General features: G+C 45.6%; 1 protein-coding gene across 4 annotated transcripts in view; it reads left to right on the plus strand.

Annotated features, from left to right (window-relative positions):
- LOC110527925 (cadherin-4) overlaps window positions 1–17,984 on the plus strand; it is a 241,103-nt gene that overhangs the window by 175,714 nt on the left and 47,405 nt on the right. For all 4 annotated transcript variants that reach the window (XM_036983417.2, XM_036983418.2, XM_021609553.3 and 1 more), the window contains one exon: window positions 10,816–10,971. In XM_036983417.2, the coding sequence (XP_036839312.1) occupies window positions 10,816–10,971 (156 nt within the window). The remainder of the gene's footprint in view (window positions 1–10,815; window positions 10,972–17,984) is intronic.

Here is a 17,984-nt window from a genome sequence, read left to right on the forward strand (position 1 = left end):
CTACAACCCACTGCCACCCACAACAAACCACCACCACCCCTAACTCCGCCACCCACCACCCCCACCACCACCATTTGACCTAGATAGTTTGTGTGTATGCATTGATATGTAGGCTACATGTGCCTTTTCAAAAAAAATGACAGTTGAAGTCGGAAGTTTACTTACACCTTAGCCAAATACATTTAAACTCAGTTTTTCACAATTCCTGACATTTAATCCTAGTATAAATTCCCTGTCTTAGGTCAGTTAGGATCACCACTTTATTTTAAGAATGTGAAATGTCAGAATAATAGTAGAGAGGATTATTTATTTCAGCTTTTATTTCTTTCATCACATTCCCAGTGGATCAGAAGTTTACATACACTCAATTAGTATTTGGTAGCATTGCCTTTAAATTATGGTCAAACGTTTTGGGTAGCCTTCCACAACCTTCCCACAATAAGTTGGGTAAATTTTGGCCCATTCCTCCTGACAGAGCTGGTGTAACTGAGTCAGGTTTGTATAGGCCTCCTTGCTCACACGCCTTTTCAGTTCTGCCCACACATTTTCTATAGGATTAAGGTCAGGGCTTTGCGATGGCCACTCCAATACCTTGACTTTGTTGTCCTTAAGCCATTTTGCCACATTTTTTCCTCCAGACATAACGATGGTCATTATGGCCAAACAGTTCTATTTTTGTTTCGTCAGACCAGAGGACATTTCTCCAAAAACGACGATCTTTGTCCCCATGTGCAGTTGCAAACCGTAGTCTGGCTTTTTTATGGCGGTTTTGGAGCAGTGGCTACTTCCATGTTGAGCGGCCTTTCAGGTTATGTCGATATTGCTGTGGATATAGATACTTTTGTACCCGTTTCCTCCAGCATCTTCAGAAGGTCCTTTGCTGTTGTTCTGGGATTGATTTGCACTTTTCGCACCAAAGTATGTTCATCTCTAGGAGACAGAACGCATCTCTTTCCTGAGCAGTATGACGGCTGCGTGGTCCCAAGGTGTTTATACTTGCGTACTATTGTTTGTACAGATGAACGTGGTACCTTCAGGCATTTGGAAAATGCTCCCAAGGATGAACCACAGGTACACCTCCAATTGACTCAAATTATGTCAATTAGCCTATCAGAAGCTTCTAAAGCCATGATATCATTTTCTGGAATTTTCCAAGCTGTTTAAAGGCACAGTCAACTTAGTGTATGTAAACTTCTGACCCCCTGGAATTGTGATACAGTGAATTATAAGTGAAATAATTTGTCTGTAAACAATTGTTGGAAACATGACTTATTAAACACGTTTATAAGGGACATTACTGCATGACACATTGAGTAAACCCCTTCCCCTTATGAACAGAGAGGAAATTATCAGAGTGAAACTAACAGCCCCAGCATTCCTCTGCAGAGAGGTTTTATGTGCAATTCACTCATGATCAATCTCAAGAAGTGTTGCTTTGGTGGCAATGGTTTACCATTGTGGTAGAATGCAATATGCTTCCTATGCCTTCACTGTCAAATACGTTTTTGCTCATGACAGAGGGAAGAGGAGTAGAAATAGAGATTGAAAAACAGCTAGGCCTAAATAGATAGCAGATAGAGGGAGCAGAGAAATGAAAGGGAGAAAAGGGGACAGTTGAGATAGGAGGAGAGAGGGAGATATAAGCCATTTGAAGAGCATAGTAAATCTGTGAGGTGAGAGAGAGCAGCATTAGTTTCAGGCCATTTGTGGCAGTCACATCTCAACTGTCTCCTCCAGCACCTAAGACTGGACCCAATGAGCCACATCTGATGGAAACCAGTCCAAACGGGGTAAGATGAGCCTCTCTGCTTCACTCTGTCCTCCCCACCAAACCTCACCACTGACTGCCAGTCAGACAGACACACCAACGAACAAAATCGTGATAAAAGAAGGGATGAAAATAGGAGGTAAGGTTGTAAAAACACAGTCCTTGGGCAAAGCAGAAGAATGGAATGAGAGGGCCTTTGATTGAAGTCCTGGTATGTGAAGGCGAACGCCCACTCTGAAGTGGGTTGGAGCTGTAATCTGGACTGTGTCCTTTGGAAATGTATTACATTCTTTTCACCACGTCAAGAACAATGAGGCAGACACCAATCAGACTAGGCTCATGTTGTTCCTTTACTGAAGACAACCAATGATGCATAATATGAGACCTCGCCTCAGGGTAGGTGTTATGGAGTTATCAAGTTCAGTGTCGGTGCTTGGGTAAAATCACTGAGGAAGCTCCAGAAAGCCAGTAAAAAAGCCATATTACAAATCAAATGTTTTTTGTCACATGTGCCGAATACCTTCATCCTGCTTGTAGACTAGTCGAACGTCAATGCCATCCTCCTCTCTTTCATGTTGGCAAAACGGGTCTATGGCTCTGTCATACAGTACACTTGTAGTTTTTGTTGTCATAGGCTACCTAGCTAAAATGTTTGCTAGCCTAACTTCCTCCCATGGGCAACAATGAACCAGCTACATTAGCTAGCTAGTTAATGTGAACCTACTAGGCTACATATTGAACTTCAATCGTCTCAGGCCAGTGGCACAACATATTCATTTATGGTTAGATCAGAATCGCCATCAAAATCCACAAGTCCAAATCCCCATCTCCATCCATGGCTTAGGAAAGGGACGATTTAGCAAGCTAGTTACTGCAGGACATCAACACAAGCTAGCTACTGCAGGACATCAACACAAGCTAGCTACTGCAGGACATCAACACAAGCTAGCTACTGCAGGACATCAACACAAGCTAGCTACTGCAGGACATCAACACAAGCTAGCTACCGCAGGACATCAACACAAGCTAGCTACCGCAGGACATCAACACAAGCTAGCTACCGCAGGACATCAACACAAGCTAGCTACCGCAGGACATCAACACAAGCTAGCTACCGCAGGACATCAACACAAGCTAGCTACCGCAGGACATCAACACAAGCTAGCGTCCGCAGGACATCAACACAAGCTAGCTACCGCAGGACATCAACACAAGCTAGCGTCCGCAGGACATCAACACAAGCTAGCTACCGCAGGACATCAACACAAGCTAGCTACCGCAGGACATCAACACAAGCTATCTACCGCAGGACATCAACACAAGCTAGCTACCGCAGGACATCAACACAAGCTAGCTACCGCAGGACATCAACACAAGCTAGCTACTGCAGGACATCAACACAAGCTAGCTACCGCAGGACATCAACACAAGCTAGCTACCGCAGGACATCAACACAAGCTAGCTACCGCAGGACATCAACACAAGCTAGCTACCGCAGGACATCAACACAAGCTAGCTACCGCAGGACATCAACACAAGCTAGCTACTGCAGGACATCAACACAAGCTAGCTACCGCAGGACATCAACACAAGCTAGCTACTGCAGGACATCAAGGAAGTGATTTGAGTGGTCTGAAGCCAAATCCAAACTGGCCAAATGCTTGCTGGCACCAATCAATCAAATGCTACGGCGACAACATGTTGTACTCTTTTGGCCCAGACAGCAACAGATACCTGGGCTACACATACTGAGACATATCATACGAATTGCAGAAAACAAAAATGTACGTCTTTGCAGGACGTAACATATCATGAGAAATTGATGACCACCATTTCCAGGAACCCGTTTTGGCACTAAATTACACCCGGTTGTCTCTCGACTCAATAAACCTGGTGTTCAGTTCAGCAGCTGGAGTTGGTGTATGTGTGGGAGAGAATCATCTCTGTGGTAATGCTGTTTATTTAGAACCAGATAGGAACACTTTATTGGTTTATTAATACATTCATATTCCACTGTTATTTTAGTCTAGCATAATGTCTCTATGTTACCGCTAGTTTTTATTCAAAGCTTAACATTAAAATGCATTAGAAAACTTGTATAGGATGTGTGTGTGTGTGTGTGTGTGTGTGTGTCTGCTTTCGCCCGTACGTGTGTGTCCTAAGTGCTTGTGCCTGTATTTGCAGCATCCCAGTTGGACAATTAGAGGGTGACAGTCCCATTACTGCGGACCTAGCTGTACAAAGGCATTGCCTCCACTGACTGACAGAGAGCTCTGCCCCTCACTAAATAACTGTCAGCCTGCAGTCCTCAGCCTTGACCCCTCTGGCAGCCTCCCTCGGAGACACACAATGCCACTCCTGAGCCCTCATTGGCAGGCCTTGCACCTCCCACAGCCAAACCAAAAAATCCATTCAGCTCCTGGCTCCACCTGATTCGCCAGGCTTTGGCTGCCCACAGCTTGCCAATAGGGCGCTAATGTAGCCTTAGGGTGTTGGTGATTGGCCGGAGTGGAAGTGTTGGTGCATTCTGCAGGTCTCCCAGGAATAGGCTAGAGGAAGCGAATTGAGTCGTGGAAGTAGATTGGGCAATAGAAGGGAGGGAGGTTAGCAAGCAGCGGTGGAGGAAAACTGCAGCAGCAGCACAAACCCAACCTGCCCCACTCCTCCTCCCCTTCTTCCTCCTTCTCCCCCACCAAACAGCAGCAGCCACATCTTTACTCTAATTATACATAGTGTGTTTCCCTGTACGGCCGTCTCCTGGGATCTGCCTATTGTCCTTGTGTTAAGAAACCTCAGGGACCGGGAAGAAAGCAGCCATTTAACGAGTCATCTGTCTCCAGGGCCCTCTGTCTTTATGTTGTGGAGAGAGAAAAAAGCAGTGTTGCCCTCTGCCTCATCCATTCAGCCTGGAGAGCAAGGGAATGTGGCTGGCTTTATACTGCAGTCTGACCTGCAGGCAGAATGTGTGTCTGTTTCTACTCTATTCTTCCTGGATGGGGATGATTGTTAATGCAGAGAGGCCACTGGTCTATTTCAACAAAGTTCTTGCTGGCTTCTCTGATCTTTGATCTAAATTGGCCGGCTAATGTAATAATTGGGGTTGTTAGTCTGTTTTTAATTTCCATTCATATTTGTACTCTTTCTAATTATCCCCTCTACCCCACGTTCTGCACCTCTGTCAGGGTAATGGTATGTTTGTGTGCATGCGCTTGCGTGCATATGTGTGTCCGTGTGTGTTTGTGCCTGCGATACAATGGCCAAACCACCAATTTGTAGAATATTTCAGAGGAAGACCAGGTGTGGGAAAAAATGTATATGTCAAGAAATCTGTTTGCAACAAGGTTACTCTCAAGCTCAGAGCCTCTCGGTGAAGACATGAAGTCTCTCTGAAAGCATGTCTTTAATGTGATGGTGTTTGTATTGGGAAAGTGCTGCTGGCGCTGTAAAGGGTAAATGTAGCCTGTTTATGTGATATGGCTATGAGGTTGGAGATGTGTCTCTGAAGTTGTTTTCTCTCCTGTTACTTCACCTCTTTGTTTTCTTACCTAACACTATCTCCCTAGTGGTTAGTGTGTTGGGCCAGTAACCGAAATGTCACTGGTTTGATTACCAGAGCCGACAAGTAGAAAAACCTGTTGATGTGCCATTGAGCAAGGCACTAAACCCCAATTTGTTCCAGGGACGCCGTACTACTATTGCTGACCCTGTAAAACAACATATTTCACTGCACCTATCTGGTGTTTGTGACAATACATTTCTGTTGCTGTATTTTGGGGGTGTTTCTTCTCTTCTCTTACCCTAGATCAACGCATCTCTTAGGGAGACAAGTTGAACACACAAAGAAGTCGACCTATGCATCATGTCCCCACATATCTTTCACATATTCTTCACATAACTTTTCACTGAGATAAAGTAATGGATATTTGGCCAATTATTGCAGTAGAGGATTAGGCCAAGTTGCTCTGTGGGATGTGAGGATTTAGCTCAATAGGACATTGTGTGTGGAGTAGAATGGAGTAGAATGCCTGAGTGTGAATGTCAATAGCAGACCAGGAATACCTCCTCGTCAGGTGGCTACTACTGCTCATTTATATTGATGGAGCTCCTCTCTGTGGTACCTGTTCAGGGAAGGATGGAGGGAAAGAGAGGGAGAGAGAGCGGGGGCAGAGAGGGAACAGAGGGGAGAGAGACGAGAGGGGGTAACGAAGGAGGGAGAGCAGAAACTAAAATCCATATTTCAGTGCCCTGGTACTGTGCTTTGTTCATTTCCCATTCAGCTTCCGATCCATAATAGAGTACCCTGTGTGCAGAGCCGCAGACACAGCTGTTCTTTATGGGATCAGGGATAACTGTGTGCGACTGTGGCTGTCAGTGGCTCTCACTTGAGAGATATTAAACCTGAGCTCAGTGCAGCTCCTTCTCCAGCCATACCTCCACTATGACTATTTAAAACAATATCTCAAGAATTCATTTTGTTTGCCAGTGGCACTAAACTGGCATGTTTTTATATGCTCGCATTCTTGCATGTAAGGTTGTTATTTTACTTTGTGTGAGGACGGAAAACTTTGAAGGCTGGCAAAACTTGAGCTTTGAATATCGGCCAGTTGGTATTTTATTTCAGTCTGTTCAGTCTCTCTCTCTCTCTCTCTCTCTCTCTCTCTCTCTCTCTTTCTCTCTTTCTCTCTCTTTCTCTCTCTTTCTCTCTCTCTCTCTCTCTCTCTCTCTCTCTCTCTCTCTCTCTCTCTCTCTCTCTCTCTCTCTCTCTCTCTCTCTCTCTCTCTCTCTCTCTCTCTCTCTCTCTCTCTCTCTCTCTCTCTCTCTCACTCTCTCACTCACTCTCTCACTCTCTCACTCACTCACTCACTCACTCACTCACTCACTCACTCACTCACTCACTCACTCACTCACTCACTCACTCACTCACTTTGTTTGTAATAAATGCCCTGTGCAAGAATCTGAATTTCTCTATCATCAAAACCAGAGATATCTTTTCTGTCAGCTCTTTGAAGACAGACAAGCATACAGCAGGAAAGATCACAGCAAGACAACACTTAAATTTAGGTGGAGTCAAACAAAGCATGTACTTTTGCCATTTCCCTGATGTTGAACAAAAGGAACAAAGAGGTTGAATGAAAAAAGGATGCATCATCAAAATGAAATGGCTTCGCACAAAACAGAGATGATTCAGGGATTCCTGTGCTTCTTTGGGATTTCATTTTTCTCGTACTCTATACTGTCTTTGAATATCACTTCAATCATGTAGCGACTTGTTATCAAAGACATTAGACGCCCCTATGAGGAAGTATCCATCCTGGTCACTGCCCTGTATGATCGCCTGTAGTGCCCCCTAAAGGAAAGCCTGTGAACAGCAATCTTATTCTCACTATTCAAACTGCTGACCCATCTATCTATGTTGCAAGTATTTTAGACATTGGTTTGTGTGTGCATGTGCATCTAAGAGAGAGACAGAGGGAAGTTGAGAGAATAAGGGGGAAAAGGGAAGGAGAGCGTTAACTTGCCAGTCAGACAGTGAGAATAAATGGTGGTGTCGCATATAATTCCCATTAAAGCCATGCAGATATTTGCAGAGAGCTCTTAATTAGGGGTGACAGTTGTGACGGCTGCAGTGTGACAGAGAGGTTCCCAGAAGGCTTAGTCTTCTCCTGTCTCCTGATTGGCTGGCATTGCCCGATCTGTCTGTCATCACCCCCTCTTACTATCCAACGCACGGTCACAACGTCTCAGGGCTGACACGGTAACTGTGCAACTAATAAACACCACTGTTTCTTATCCCTCTGACTCTCTCTACGTGTACTGTTGAGGTGCCACCTCAGACTAGTGCTACTTTATCTCTCTCCACGGTAGAGAGTGGTACAAAGCAGGGACCCTTTTAATGACAATGTTAGCTAGTAAGGGTTACAACATTCTCCCTTCTATTTACACTTTACACCAGGGTATCCCAAACTCGGTTCTGCCCCCCCCCCCCCCCCCCCCCCCCAACCTTTATTTATTAACTAGGCAAGTCAGTTAAGAACAAAATTCTCATTTACAATGACGGCCTACAAAAATAAGGAGAGAGACGTCATAGAATGAAGGAATTTGAGCGGCCCGGCCTTCAACCATTTAAAAAATTATCATAATATATATCAAAGTGTGTAAACCTCAGATTACCATTTTATATATGACGTTAGCCTGTAGCACACCTCGCTGAATATATCTGTCCACAAGGTCTTTCTTTGTTGATTTATTTATTTCTGGGTTCTTGTGAATAATTTGAGGATGGAAAAATCCAATGTTGAACGAGAAAGAAATAAGATGACCAACATCAACTAAACATCAAATTACTCCCTATCAGTGTAGACATCAAATGGACAGGCGCAATCATAAACACTTGAATCAATTAAATGGGCCGACTGAAAGTTCCCACTCGTGAACTAATTAGAGGCACAGCAGCGCTAAATCAATGGAAATGTATTCCTTTAGATTCTGTCTGTGTTTTGCTGCTTCTCCCTCTCTTTCTCCCTGGAGAGTTAAACAGAATGCTAATTTCTCATCTGATTCTTCATCTGTCCACGGTTGACAGTAATTAAGGCAGTCACTCTTAAAGAACTACAAATGTGTCACTTATCAGATATCTGTTCTGTCAGACACAGAACCAACCCGTCCTTTACATCTTCTAGTCTATCCCGTCTAGGAGAGAGACGGAAGGATAGAAAAGCTGCCTTTCATCATTAGCACTCCATTCAAACAACTCAATTGAGCAGTCGTCACTCAGGGGAGTCCCAGGACTCTGAGATTCCGCACCTCTTCATTTATTCAATTTATCGATACAACGAGTGTTCGTTAAGAGACACTCGAAGAATGTGACATCTGGTCTCAGGTGGCCTTAAAGTGGAATTCTAAGCAGCTAGAAGCAGAGGCGATGTGCCATGTGAAAGCTTCCTTCCTCTTGGGTCTATTACACTTAACATGTCATCAACACAGCGTGGCTTTGATGTTCTGTGAAGAGACCGCATGCCTGGGTGTGGAATCTGTGGATGCGGATCCAAGGCGTGCGGAAATTTCAGATGTGTATTTTTCACATGGCGGCCTCCTGAACGATTCAACTGAAATTGTCATTTTGATGCACACGTTAGAGGCCGCAGAGTGAATCCTTTACCTGTCAAACATTTCAGTACACACAGACATGGGTGCCTACAGAGCTGCCTATTTTGTACACAGGGGGAAAATACTGTTGTATGTAGACATTCCCGCTCTGTTAAAGAATTCTGTACCTTTCCACAACTAGAATGTGTGTTTTACTAATATATTTGGCATTTTTGGGGATAGGGAAGAATATACAGCCTCTGCACATTGCTCAACTCTTAATAGAGGTGATATTATTACAAGGAAGCAGTATGTGTGAGCAATCTGTTATTCTACATATCCTCTCTCTGAAACGCATTTGAGATTGAAATTCCAGTGTTGCGTAGCCACATCCAGTCAGTGTGACAAGAGATGTGGGTCTGTGGGTGGAGAGGAATAAGTCTGATTAGATGGGGAGAGTAATCATCACAGAACAGCGCTTCCAGTCAGTCAGTCACACTGATCAGAGTTGCCTGAGTGCTTTGATAGATAACGGCTGCAATAAAAATGCCCTACTGCCCACACACGATCTCAGAAAGATGAAGTGTTACACACAACACATGTACAGGTAGCTGACAAAATAATGGAACCACTTGAGTAAATGTGGGATGCAAGGTATACTGAAAGCAGATGCTTCCACACAGGTGTGGTTGCTGAGTTACTAAGCAATTAACATCCCATCATGTATAAAAATGCCGGATGAGCATGAAAACAATGTAAACCCTATGCCAAATGTTGGAATTTCTATTGGAAGAATGGTGTCACATCCCTCCAATAGAGTTCCAGACACTTGTAGAATCTATGCCAAGGAGCATTGAAGATGTTCTGGTTCATGGTGGTCCAACGCCCTATTAAGACACTTTATGTTGGTGTTTCCTGTATTTTGGCAGTTACCTGTATATTAGCCATTATGTCTCCTATTGGAATTGATTGCAAATGAGAAAGATGACAATGGAAGCTCATGGAAAAGAGATTGCAGTGGCAGGTAGTGAGTGAATTTAAGATGGATGTGTAGGAAATTAAGAGAAGGGTATCATGTTCAAACAGAGAAATGTTTTATGCAAAAGCCAGTTGCCGGTCGTCGGATGAAGTAATTTCATTTTCACGCATGATTTCCAGCCCCGCAGACCAGGAAAATTGCATAGGAGAGAGAGAGAGAGGATTTATTTTTACAATTTGAATATGTGATTACTCCTCCCGACTTGTTACCGTGGAGATGGTTCAATCCCCTCAGAGACAAAAAAAATAAAAATCTCTAAACGTAAAAACACAAACAGTTTGCCCTAAAAAACACATATGCAAATTAAAAGAAAATTGTCTAAACTTTCCACCACTTAAAAGTAGATGAAATCTAATCTTCAATATGCCATCTCACCTGCGCTACACCTCTCAGAACCAATTATCACAAGCAGACAGATTTCTCTTTTGCACTTTAGTTCTAACTTGCACATTTACCAACTCTTCCTTTGAGTTCAGTCCTCAAAGGGCTTCTTTGTAACGAAGTGTTAGGCTGATCAGAGCAGATGCATGCCTCACCGTACATCTTCTTTAGTATCATACATTTCATCATATTCCCTGTCAAGTGCTCTTGACAGTTTTAGATTGTGACTCACTTGAATCTTCATGATCAACCTTGGAACCTTGAGGCTCTCATTCAACCTAAACTGTCGGATAAGTCAAAACAACACAGGGTGATATTCTATGTCGTGCTGCAGATGCTTTTATCCAATGTGACTTATAGTCGTGTGCAAACATTCTACGTATGGGTTGTTCCGGGAATCGATCCCACTACCCTGGCATTACAAGTAAAAGGCTCTACCAACTGAGCTACAAAGGACCACAAATATCACCCTGTACCATTTCTGAGCCGTGCTTGTCTCATACAACGTGTAATACATAGTGTTTATATCTCCCTCTGCCAGATCCGCTCAGACCAGGACCTGGAGAAAGGGATCCGCTACAGCATCACTGGAGCAGGGGCGGACCAGCCTCCCATTGACGTGTACAACATTGACCCTGTGCACGGCAAGATGTTTGTTACCAGACCCCTGGACAGAGAGGAGAGGGCCTCCTACCATGTGAGTTACATTGCTTGTTACTGTCCCTCCACACATCTGTCTGTCTGTCCGTCTGTCTGTGCAGGGTGGCAGTCGTAATTCACAGTGACACAGTAATGGCAGGCAAACATTACACAATTTTGCCACGAATTCATCACGTTTTTGCCACTGCAAAACAAATGTTCCAACAAATGTTCTATGAACTTGGGCTAGGATCAGTACGTCGGGACTCGTGTAGTTTGAGCGGGTCAAGGACGCACCGATGATGGCTGTTCCGTTCTCCAGACTCCTGTCGGATATCTGACATGTCCAATATTTAGATATTTTGGTAATGCATCTTGTATTATGAGCAGTGCTCCCCCACGTGATTGGGCAAGGACTGCTGCCAATAGCCAATGAGGGTTCAGCACGTTAGACCAAAACAATGATGGCGAAGAGGAAAGCGACAACAACACGCACCGTGTGGACCGAGGTGATGGACGACATATCGGTGGTGCTGTGGAGAGAACGCAGCTGCCTTTTCAATTGGCGAGTTCCTCTTTGAATATTTTAGACCATTCCATTGGTCCTTAATTGAAATCGCCACACACCTGGGGCACCGGGCCATGCAAAACAAACACCACCAATATTACATCCGCATCCTACCAGGACTCCTACCATGACAGAAATCAAAAAGATCATTTCATGTTATCATTATTATTTCATATTAAGTCCATATTCTGCGCCTCCGTCTCTTTTTTGATGTTTCGACACATAATAACGTAGACACTAATGAAGCAGCTCACAGTTTGCGTGCCGGCATTTCTTTCCTACAGCAACCAGGAAATGCAGTGCGGGATCAACTAGGGCCTCATCGTGTAATGTGAGCCCCCACTTCCTGGGGTTGATGATGGTCGGAATGAAAGATTTGGGACAAGGAAACCGCGGAATGTGAGCTGTTTTAGAAGTGGTGTAGTGTGTATTCTCAGCAAAAGACTGGGAATCACGAGTACTGCTGTCTCAGATTCCGAGTACTGCCCTTTACCAACACGGTCTCGTTTTGGGCCCGACTTTCCTTTCTGTGCGAAATGAAAGAAAGATTGCCTTGACAGTGCACAGATTTCTGCAGCCACTCAAGCTGTCAATTAGGCTAGATTGAGGTTTTTCAGCAGAGAGAGCGAGACGGCTTGGAAAAGGAGTGTGTTCGTCTTCCACTGCTAATGAACAGGCGGTGTTCTGGGTGTTCTGTTTGGGGATCACACACATTGTCTAGAGTTGCCTGTTTAACCCCATCAGACTGGAACATGTACCCCGTGAACTCTTACTGCACACTTCAGACATGCTCACAACATCTCATAACAATGGCCACTACCACATCAAAAAACACTTCACGTTCTGATAGGCCTACTGTAAACACGATTATATTACATGATTTGATTTACATTTTTGCTGGTTCCCAGTCCATACGGGGTTATTTATTTATTTAACTAGGCATGTCAGTTAAGAACAAAATCTTATTTACAATGACGGCCTACCGGGGAACAGTGGGTTAGCTGCCTTGTTCAGGGGCAGAACGACAGATTTTTATCTTGTCAACTCGGTGATTCCGTCTAGCAACCTTTTGGGCTACCTGCCAGTACCTGCTTAGTAAACCATCTCATAATTTTCTTTTTTTATTACTTTCTTTATTACAAACACTTAAAACACACAGTTCTCCATAACAGATTAGCAGCCAACTCTTAAGATCCTGTCAGTCAGTAAGTCCAAGGCCCTCCCTGCTTTTTGCAGCTCTCTCATCTCTCCTTGGCCTGACTCACTCATCTCTCAGGGTTCCTGTTGGTCCACTTAGTTCCAGATGAGGTCCTGTCTGTCATTACTCCTACAGTATCAGTCACTATTCCAGAGCCTATCGTCTGGTGGAGGTCTAACCTGGCCAGGCTGGCCCCGTGGTGTCTGGTCTCTTTATGAGGCTGGTGGATGTTAGTACACCTGCTGCTACACCTCTTGGCATGGGAGGGATCAATAAGTCATATAGGTCCTTGGGTTCTTGTTAAGTTCTAGTGGACTGGACTGGCAACTGTAAACAACTATAAACAACCCTGAGCTTGAGAGGAGCCTGGTGTTAGAGCCTGGTGTTAGAGCCTGGTGTTAGAGCCTGGTGTTAGAGCCTGGTGTTAGAGCCTGGTGTTAGAGCCTGGTGTTAGAGCCTGGTGTTAGAGCCTGGTGTTATAGCCTGGTGTTATAGCCTGGTGTTATAGCCTGGTGTTATAGCCTGGTGTTAGAGCCTGGTGTTAGATACCTGGTGTTACCACTTGAGAGGAGCCTGGTGTTAGAGCCTGGTGTTAGATACCTGGTGTTTACCTGGTGTTAGCCTGGTGTTAGATACCTGGTGTTACCACTTGAGAGGAGCCTGGTGTTAGAGCCTGGTGTTAGATACCTGGTGTTACCACTTGAGAGGAGCCTGGTGTTAGAGCCTGGTGTTAGAACCTGGTGTTAGATACCTGGTGTTACCACTTGAGAGGAGCCTGGCGTTAGTGCCTGAGAGGAGCCTGGTGTTAGAGCCTGGTGTTAGATACCTGGTGTTACCACTTGAGAGGAGCCTGGCGTTAGTGCCTGAGAGGAGCCTGGTGTTAGATCCTGGTGTTAGAACCTAAGAGAATTCTGGTGTTACAGCTTGAGAGGAGCCTGGTGTTAGAGCCTGTTGTTAAAGCATGAGAGGAGCCTGGTGTTAGAACCTGGTGTTAGAGCCCGAGAGGAGCCTGGTGTTAGTGCCCGAGAGGAGCCTGGTGTTAGTGCCCGAGAGGAGCCTGGTGTTAGTGCCCGAGAGGAGCCTGGTGTTAGAGCCTGAGGAGCCTGGTGTTAGATCCTGGTGTTAGAGCCTGGTGTTAGAGCCTGAGAGGAGCCTGGTGTTGGAGCCTGGTGTGGAGCCTGGAGTTAAAGCCTGAGAGGAGCCTAATGTTAGAGCCTGGTGTTAAAGCGTGAGAGGAGCCTGGTGTTGGAGCCTAATGTTAGAGCCTGGTGTTAGAGACTGAGAGGAGCCTGGTGTTAGAGACTGAGAGGAGCCTGGCGTTAGTGCCTGAGAGGAGCCTGGTGTTAGAGCCTGGTGTTAGATACCTGGTGTTACCACTTGAGAGGAGCCTGGCGTTAGTGCCTGAGAGGAGCCTGGTGTTAGATCCTGGTGTTAGAACCTAAGATAATTATGGTGTTACAGCTTGAGAGGAGCCTGGTGTTAGAGCCTGTTGTTAAAGCATGAGAGGGGCCTGGTGTTAGAACCTGGTGTTAGAGCCCGAGAGGAGCCTGGTGTTAGTGCCCGAGAGGAGCCTGGTGTTAGTGCCCGAGAGGAGCCTGGTGTTAGTGCCCGAGAGGAGCCTGGTGTTAGAGCCTGAGGAGCCTGGTGTTAGATCCTGGTGTTAGAGCCTGAGAGGAGCCTGGTGTTGGAGCCTGGTGTTGGAGCCTGGTGTTGGAGCCTGGTGTGGAGCCTGGAGTTAAAGCCTGAGAGGAGCCTAATGTTAGAGCCTGGTGTTAAAGCGTGAGAGGAGCCTGGTGTTGGAGCCTAATGTTAGAGCCTGGTGTTAGAGACTGAGAGGAGCCTGGTGTTAGAGACTGAGAGGAGCCTGGTGTTAGAGACTGAGAGGAGCCTGGTGTTAGAGACTGAGAGGAGCCTGGTGTTAGAGACTGAGAAGAGCCTGGTGTTAGAACCTGAGAGGAGCCTAATGTTAGAGCCTGGTGTTAGAACCTGAGAGGAGCCTAATGTTAGAGTCTGGTGTTAGAACCTGAGAGGAGCCTAATGTTAGAGCCTGGTGTTAGAACCTGAGAAGAGCCTAATGTTAGAGCCTGGTGTTAGATCCTGAGAAGAGCCTGGTGTTAGAACCTGGTGTTAGAACATGGTGTTAGAGCCTGAAAGGACACTGATGTTAAAGTCTGAGAGGAGCCTAATGTTAGAGCCTGGTGTTAGAACCTGAGAGGAGCCTAATGTTAGAGCCTGGTGTTAGAGACTGAGAGGAGCCTGGTGTTAGAACCTGAGAGGAGCCTTGTGTTGGAGCCTGGTGTTGGAGCCTGGTGTTGGAGCCTGGTGTTGGAGCCTGGTGTTGGAGCCTGGTGTGGAGCCTGGAGTTAAAGCCTGAGAGGAGCCTAATGTTAGAGCCTGGTGTTAGAGACTGAGAGGAGCCTGGTGTTAGAGACTGAGAGGAGCCTGGTGTTAGAGACTGAGAAGAGCCTGGTGTTAGAACCTGAGAGGAGCCTAATGTTAGAGCCTGGTGTTAGAACCTGAGAGGAGCCTAATGTTAGAGCCTGGTGTTAGAACCTGAGAGGAGCCTAATGTTAGAGCCTGGTGTTAGAACCTGAGTGGAGCCTAGTGTTAGAGCCTGGCGTTAGAACCTGAGAAGAGCCTAATGTTAGAGCCTGGTGTTAGATCCTGAGAAGAGCCTGGTGTTAGAACCTGGTGTTAGAACATGGTGTCAGAGCCTGAAAGGACACTGATGTTAAAGTCTGAGAGGAGCCTAATGTTAGAGCCTGGTGTTAGAACCTGAGAGGAGCCTAGTGTTAGAGCCTGGTGTTAGAACCTGAGAAGAGCCTGGTGTTAGAACCTGAGAGGAGCCTAATGTTAGAGCCTGGTGTTAGAACCTGAGAGGAGCCTAATGTTAGAGCCTGGTGTTAGAACCTGAGAAGAGCCTAATGTTAGAGCCTGGTGTTAGAGCCTGACGTTAGAGCCTGATGTTAGAGTCTGAGAGGAGCCTGATGTTAAAGCCTGAGAGGAGCCTAATGTTAGAGCCTGGTGTTAAAGCCTGAGAGGAGCCTGGTGTTGGAGCCTGAGAGGAGCCTGGTGTTGGAGCCTGAGAGGAGCCTGGTGTTAGAGCCTGGTTTTAAGCCTGAGAGGAGCCTAATCTTAGAGCCTGGTGTTAGAGCCTGAAAGTAGCCTGAATGTTAAAGTCTGAGAGGAGCCTAATGTTAGAGCCTGGTGTTAGAACCTGAGAGGAGCCTAATGTTAGAGCCTGGTGTTAGAACCTGAGAGGAGCCTAATGTTAGAGCCTGGTGTTAGAACCTGAGAGGAGCCTAATGTTAGAGCCTGGCGTTAGAACCTGAGAAGAGCCTAATGTTAGAGCCTGGTGTTAGATCCTGAGAAGAGCCTGGTGTTAGAACCTGGTGTTAGAACATGGTGTTAGAGCCTGAAAGGACACTGATGTTAAAGTCTGAGAGGAGCCTAATGTTAGAGCCTGGTGTTAGAACCTGAGAGGAGCCTAATGTTAGAGCCTGGCGTTAGAACCTGAGAAGAGCCTAATGTTAGAGCCTGGTGTTAGATCCTGAGAAGAGCCTGGTGTTAGAACCTGGTGTTAGAACATGGTGTTAGAGCCTGAAAGGACACTGATGTTAAAGTCTGAGAGGAGCCTAATGTTAGAGCCTGGTGTTAGAACCTGAGAGGAGCCTAATGTTAGAGCCTGGTGTTAGAACCTGAGAGGAGCCTATTGTTAGAGTCTGGTGTTAGAACCTGAGAGGAGCCTAATGTTAGAGCCTGGTGTTAGAACCTGAGAAGAGCCTAATGTTAGAGCCTGGTGTTAGAGCCTGACGTTAGAGCCTGATGTTAGAGTCTGAGAGGAGCCTGATGTTAAAGCCTGAGAGGAGCCTAATGTTAGAGCCTGGTGTTAAAGCCTGAGAGGAGCCTGGTGTTGGAGCCTGAGAGGAGCCTGGTGTTGGAGCCTGAGAGGAGCCTGGTGTTAGAGCCTGGTTTTAAGCCTGAGAGGAGCCTAATCTTAGAGCCTGGTGTTAGAGCCTGAAAGTAGCCTGAATGTTAAAGTCTGAGAGGAGCCTGGTTTTAGGGCCTGAGAGGAGCCTGGTGTTAGAGACTGGTGTTAGCGCCTGGTGTTAGCGCCTGGTGTTAGCAACTGAGTGGAGCCTGGTGTTGGAGCCTGGTGTTGGAGCCTGGTGTTGGAGCCTGGTGTTGGAGCCTAGTGTTGGAGCCTGAGAAGTTCCTTGTTTTAGTCACCTACCAGTTAAGAAAGAGAGAGCATCTTCACTCACAGTCAGTGTTAAGTCAATTAGCACTAGACTCTCACTTGTGAGTTACCTGTTGAGAACCTTCTCTGCTTTTGGGTTTTACTGCTCATGGTTGACGAAGATAACTTTATATTTACTGGTCTGTTCTTCAACAAGAAAGACATGACTGGTGTTTTTGACAGACTTCCACCAGATGAAGATGAACTCTGAGGTTAGCATGTGGGTGAAGTTGAATTTTTCTCCACAGACAGCTGTAGGGAGAGAGCAGCTGGGAGCCAGCCTGGAGATGTCTGTGCGTGCGTGCGTGTGTGCGTGTGTGTGTGTGTGTGTGTGATGAAGGATATATTGCTGGAAACTTTTACCAGTAAACTACCAGAATGTTGGTAACTTAGAAGTAAAAAAATTATACCATGACGTCTAGTGGCCTTTTGGGGTACATCAGATTATAAAAGGTGTCTAGTTTTATCTGGCCATCTGTGTGGCCTTAAAAATACTTATGGCTGCAGGGGCAGTATTGAGTAGCTTGGATGAAAGGTGACCAGAGTAAACGGCCTGCTCCTCAGTCCCAGTTGCTAATGTATGCATATTATTATTAGTATTGGATTGAAAACACGCTGAAGCTTCTAAAACTGTTTGAATTATGTCTGTGAGTATTACATAACTCCTATGGCAGGCAAAACCTGAGAAGAAATCCAAACAGGAAGTGAGAAATCTGAGGTTGGTCGATTTTCAACCCAGCCCCTATTGAATTCACAGTGGGATATGGATGAAGTTGCACGTCCTAGGGCTTCCACTAGATGTCAACCGTCTTTAGAAACTTGAATGAGGCTTCTACTGTGTTGTGAAGCTGAATGGGAGCTGAATGAGCCAGGTGTCTGGCAGAGAGCCAAGGGCTGGTCATGCGCAATTCACATGATAGCGACCTGCGTTCTCTACAGACAAAATAATTCTCCAGTTGGAACTTTATTGAAGATTTATGATAACAACATCCTAAAGATTGATTCTATACTTAGTTTATCAAGTTTCTTAAACCTGTAATATAACTTTTTGAAGTTTTCGTCCGA

Source organism: Oncorhynchus mykiss, chromosome 7 (assembly GCF_057628025.1).
Source record: "Oncorhynchus mykiss isolate SJ-2025 chromosome 7, ASM5762802v1, whole genome shotgun sequence".
NCBI classification, from domain to species: domain Eukaryota; kingdom Metazoa; phylum Chordata; class Actinopteri; order Salmoniformes; family Salmonidae; genus Oncorhynchus; species Oncorhynchus mykiss.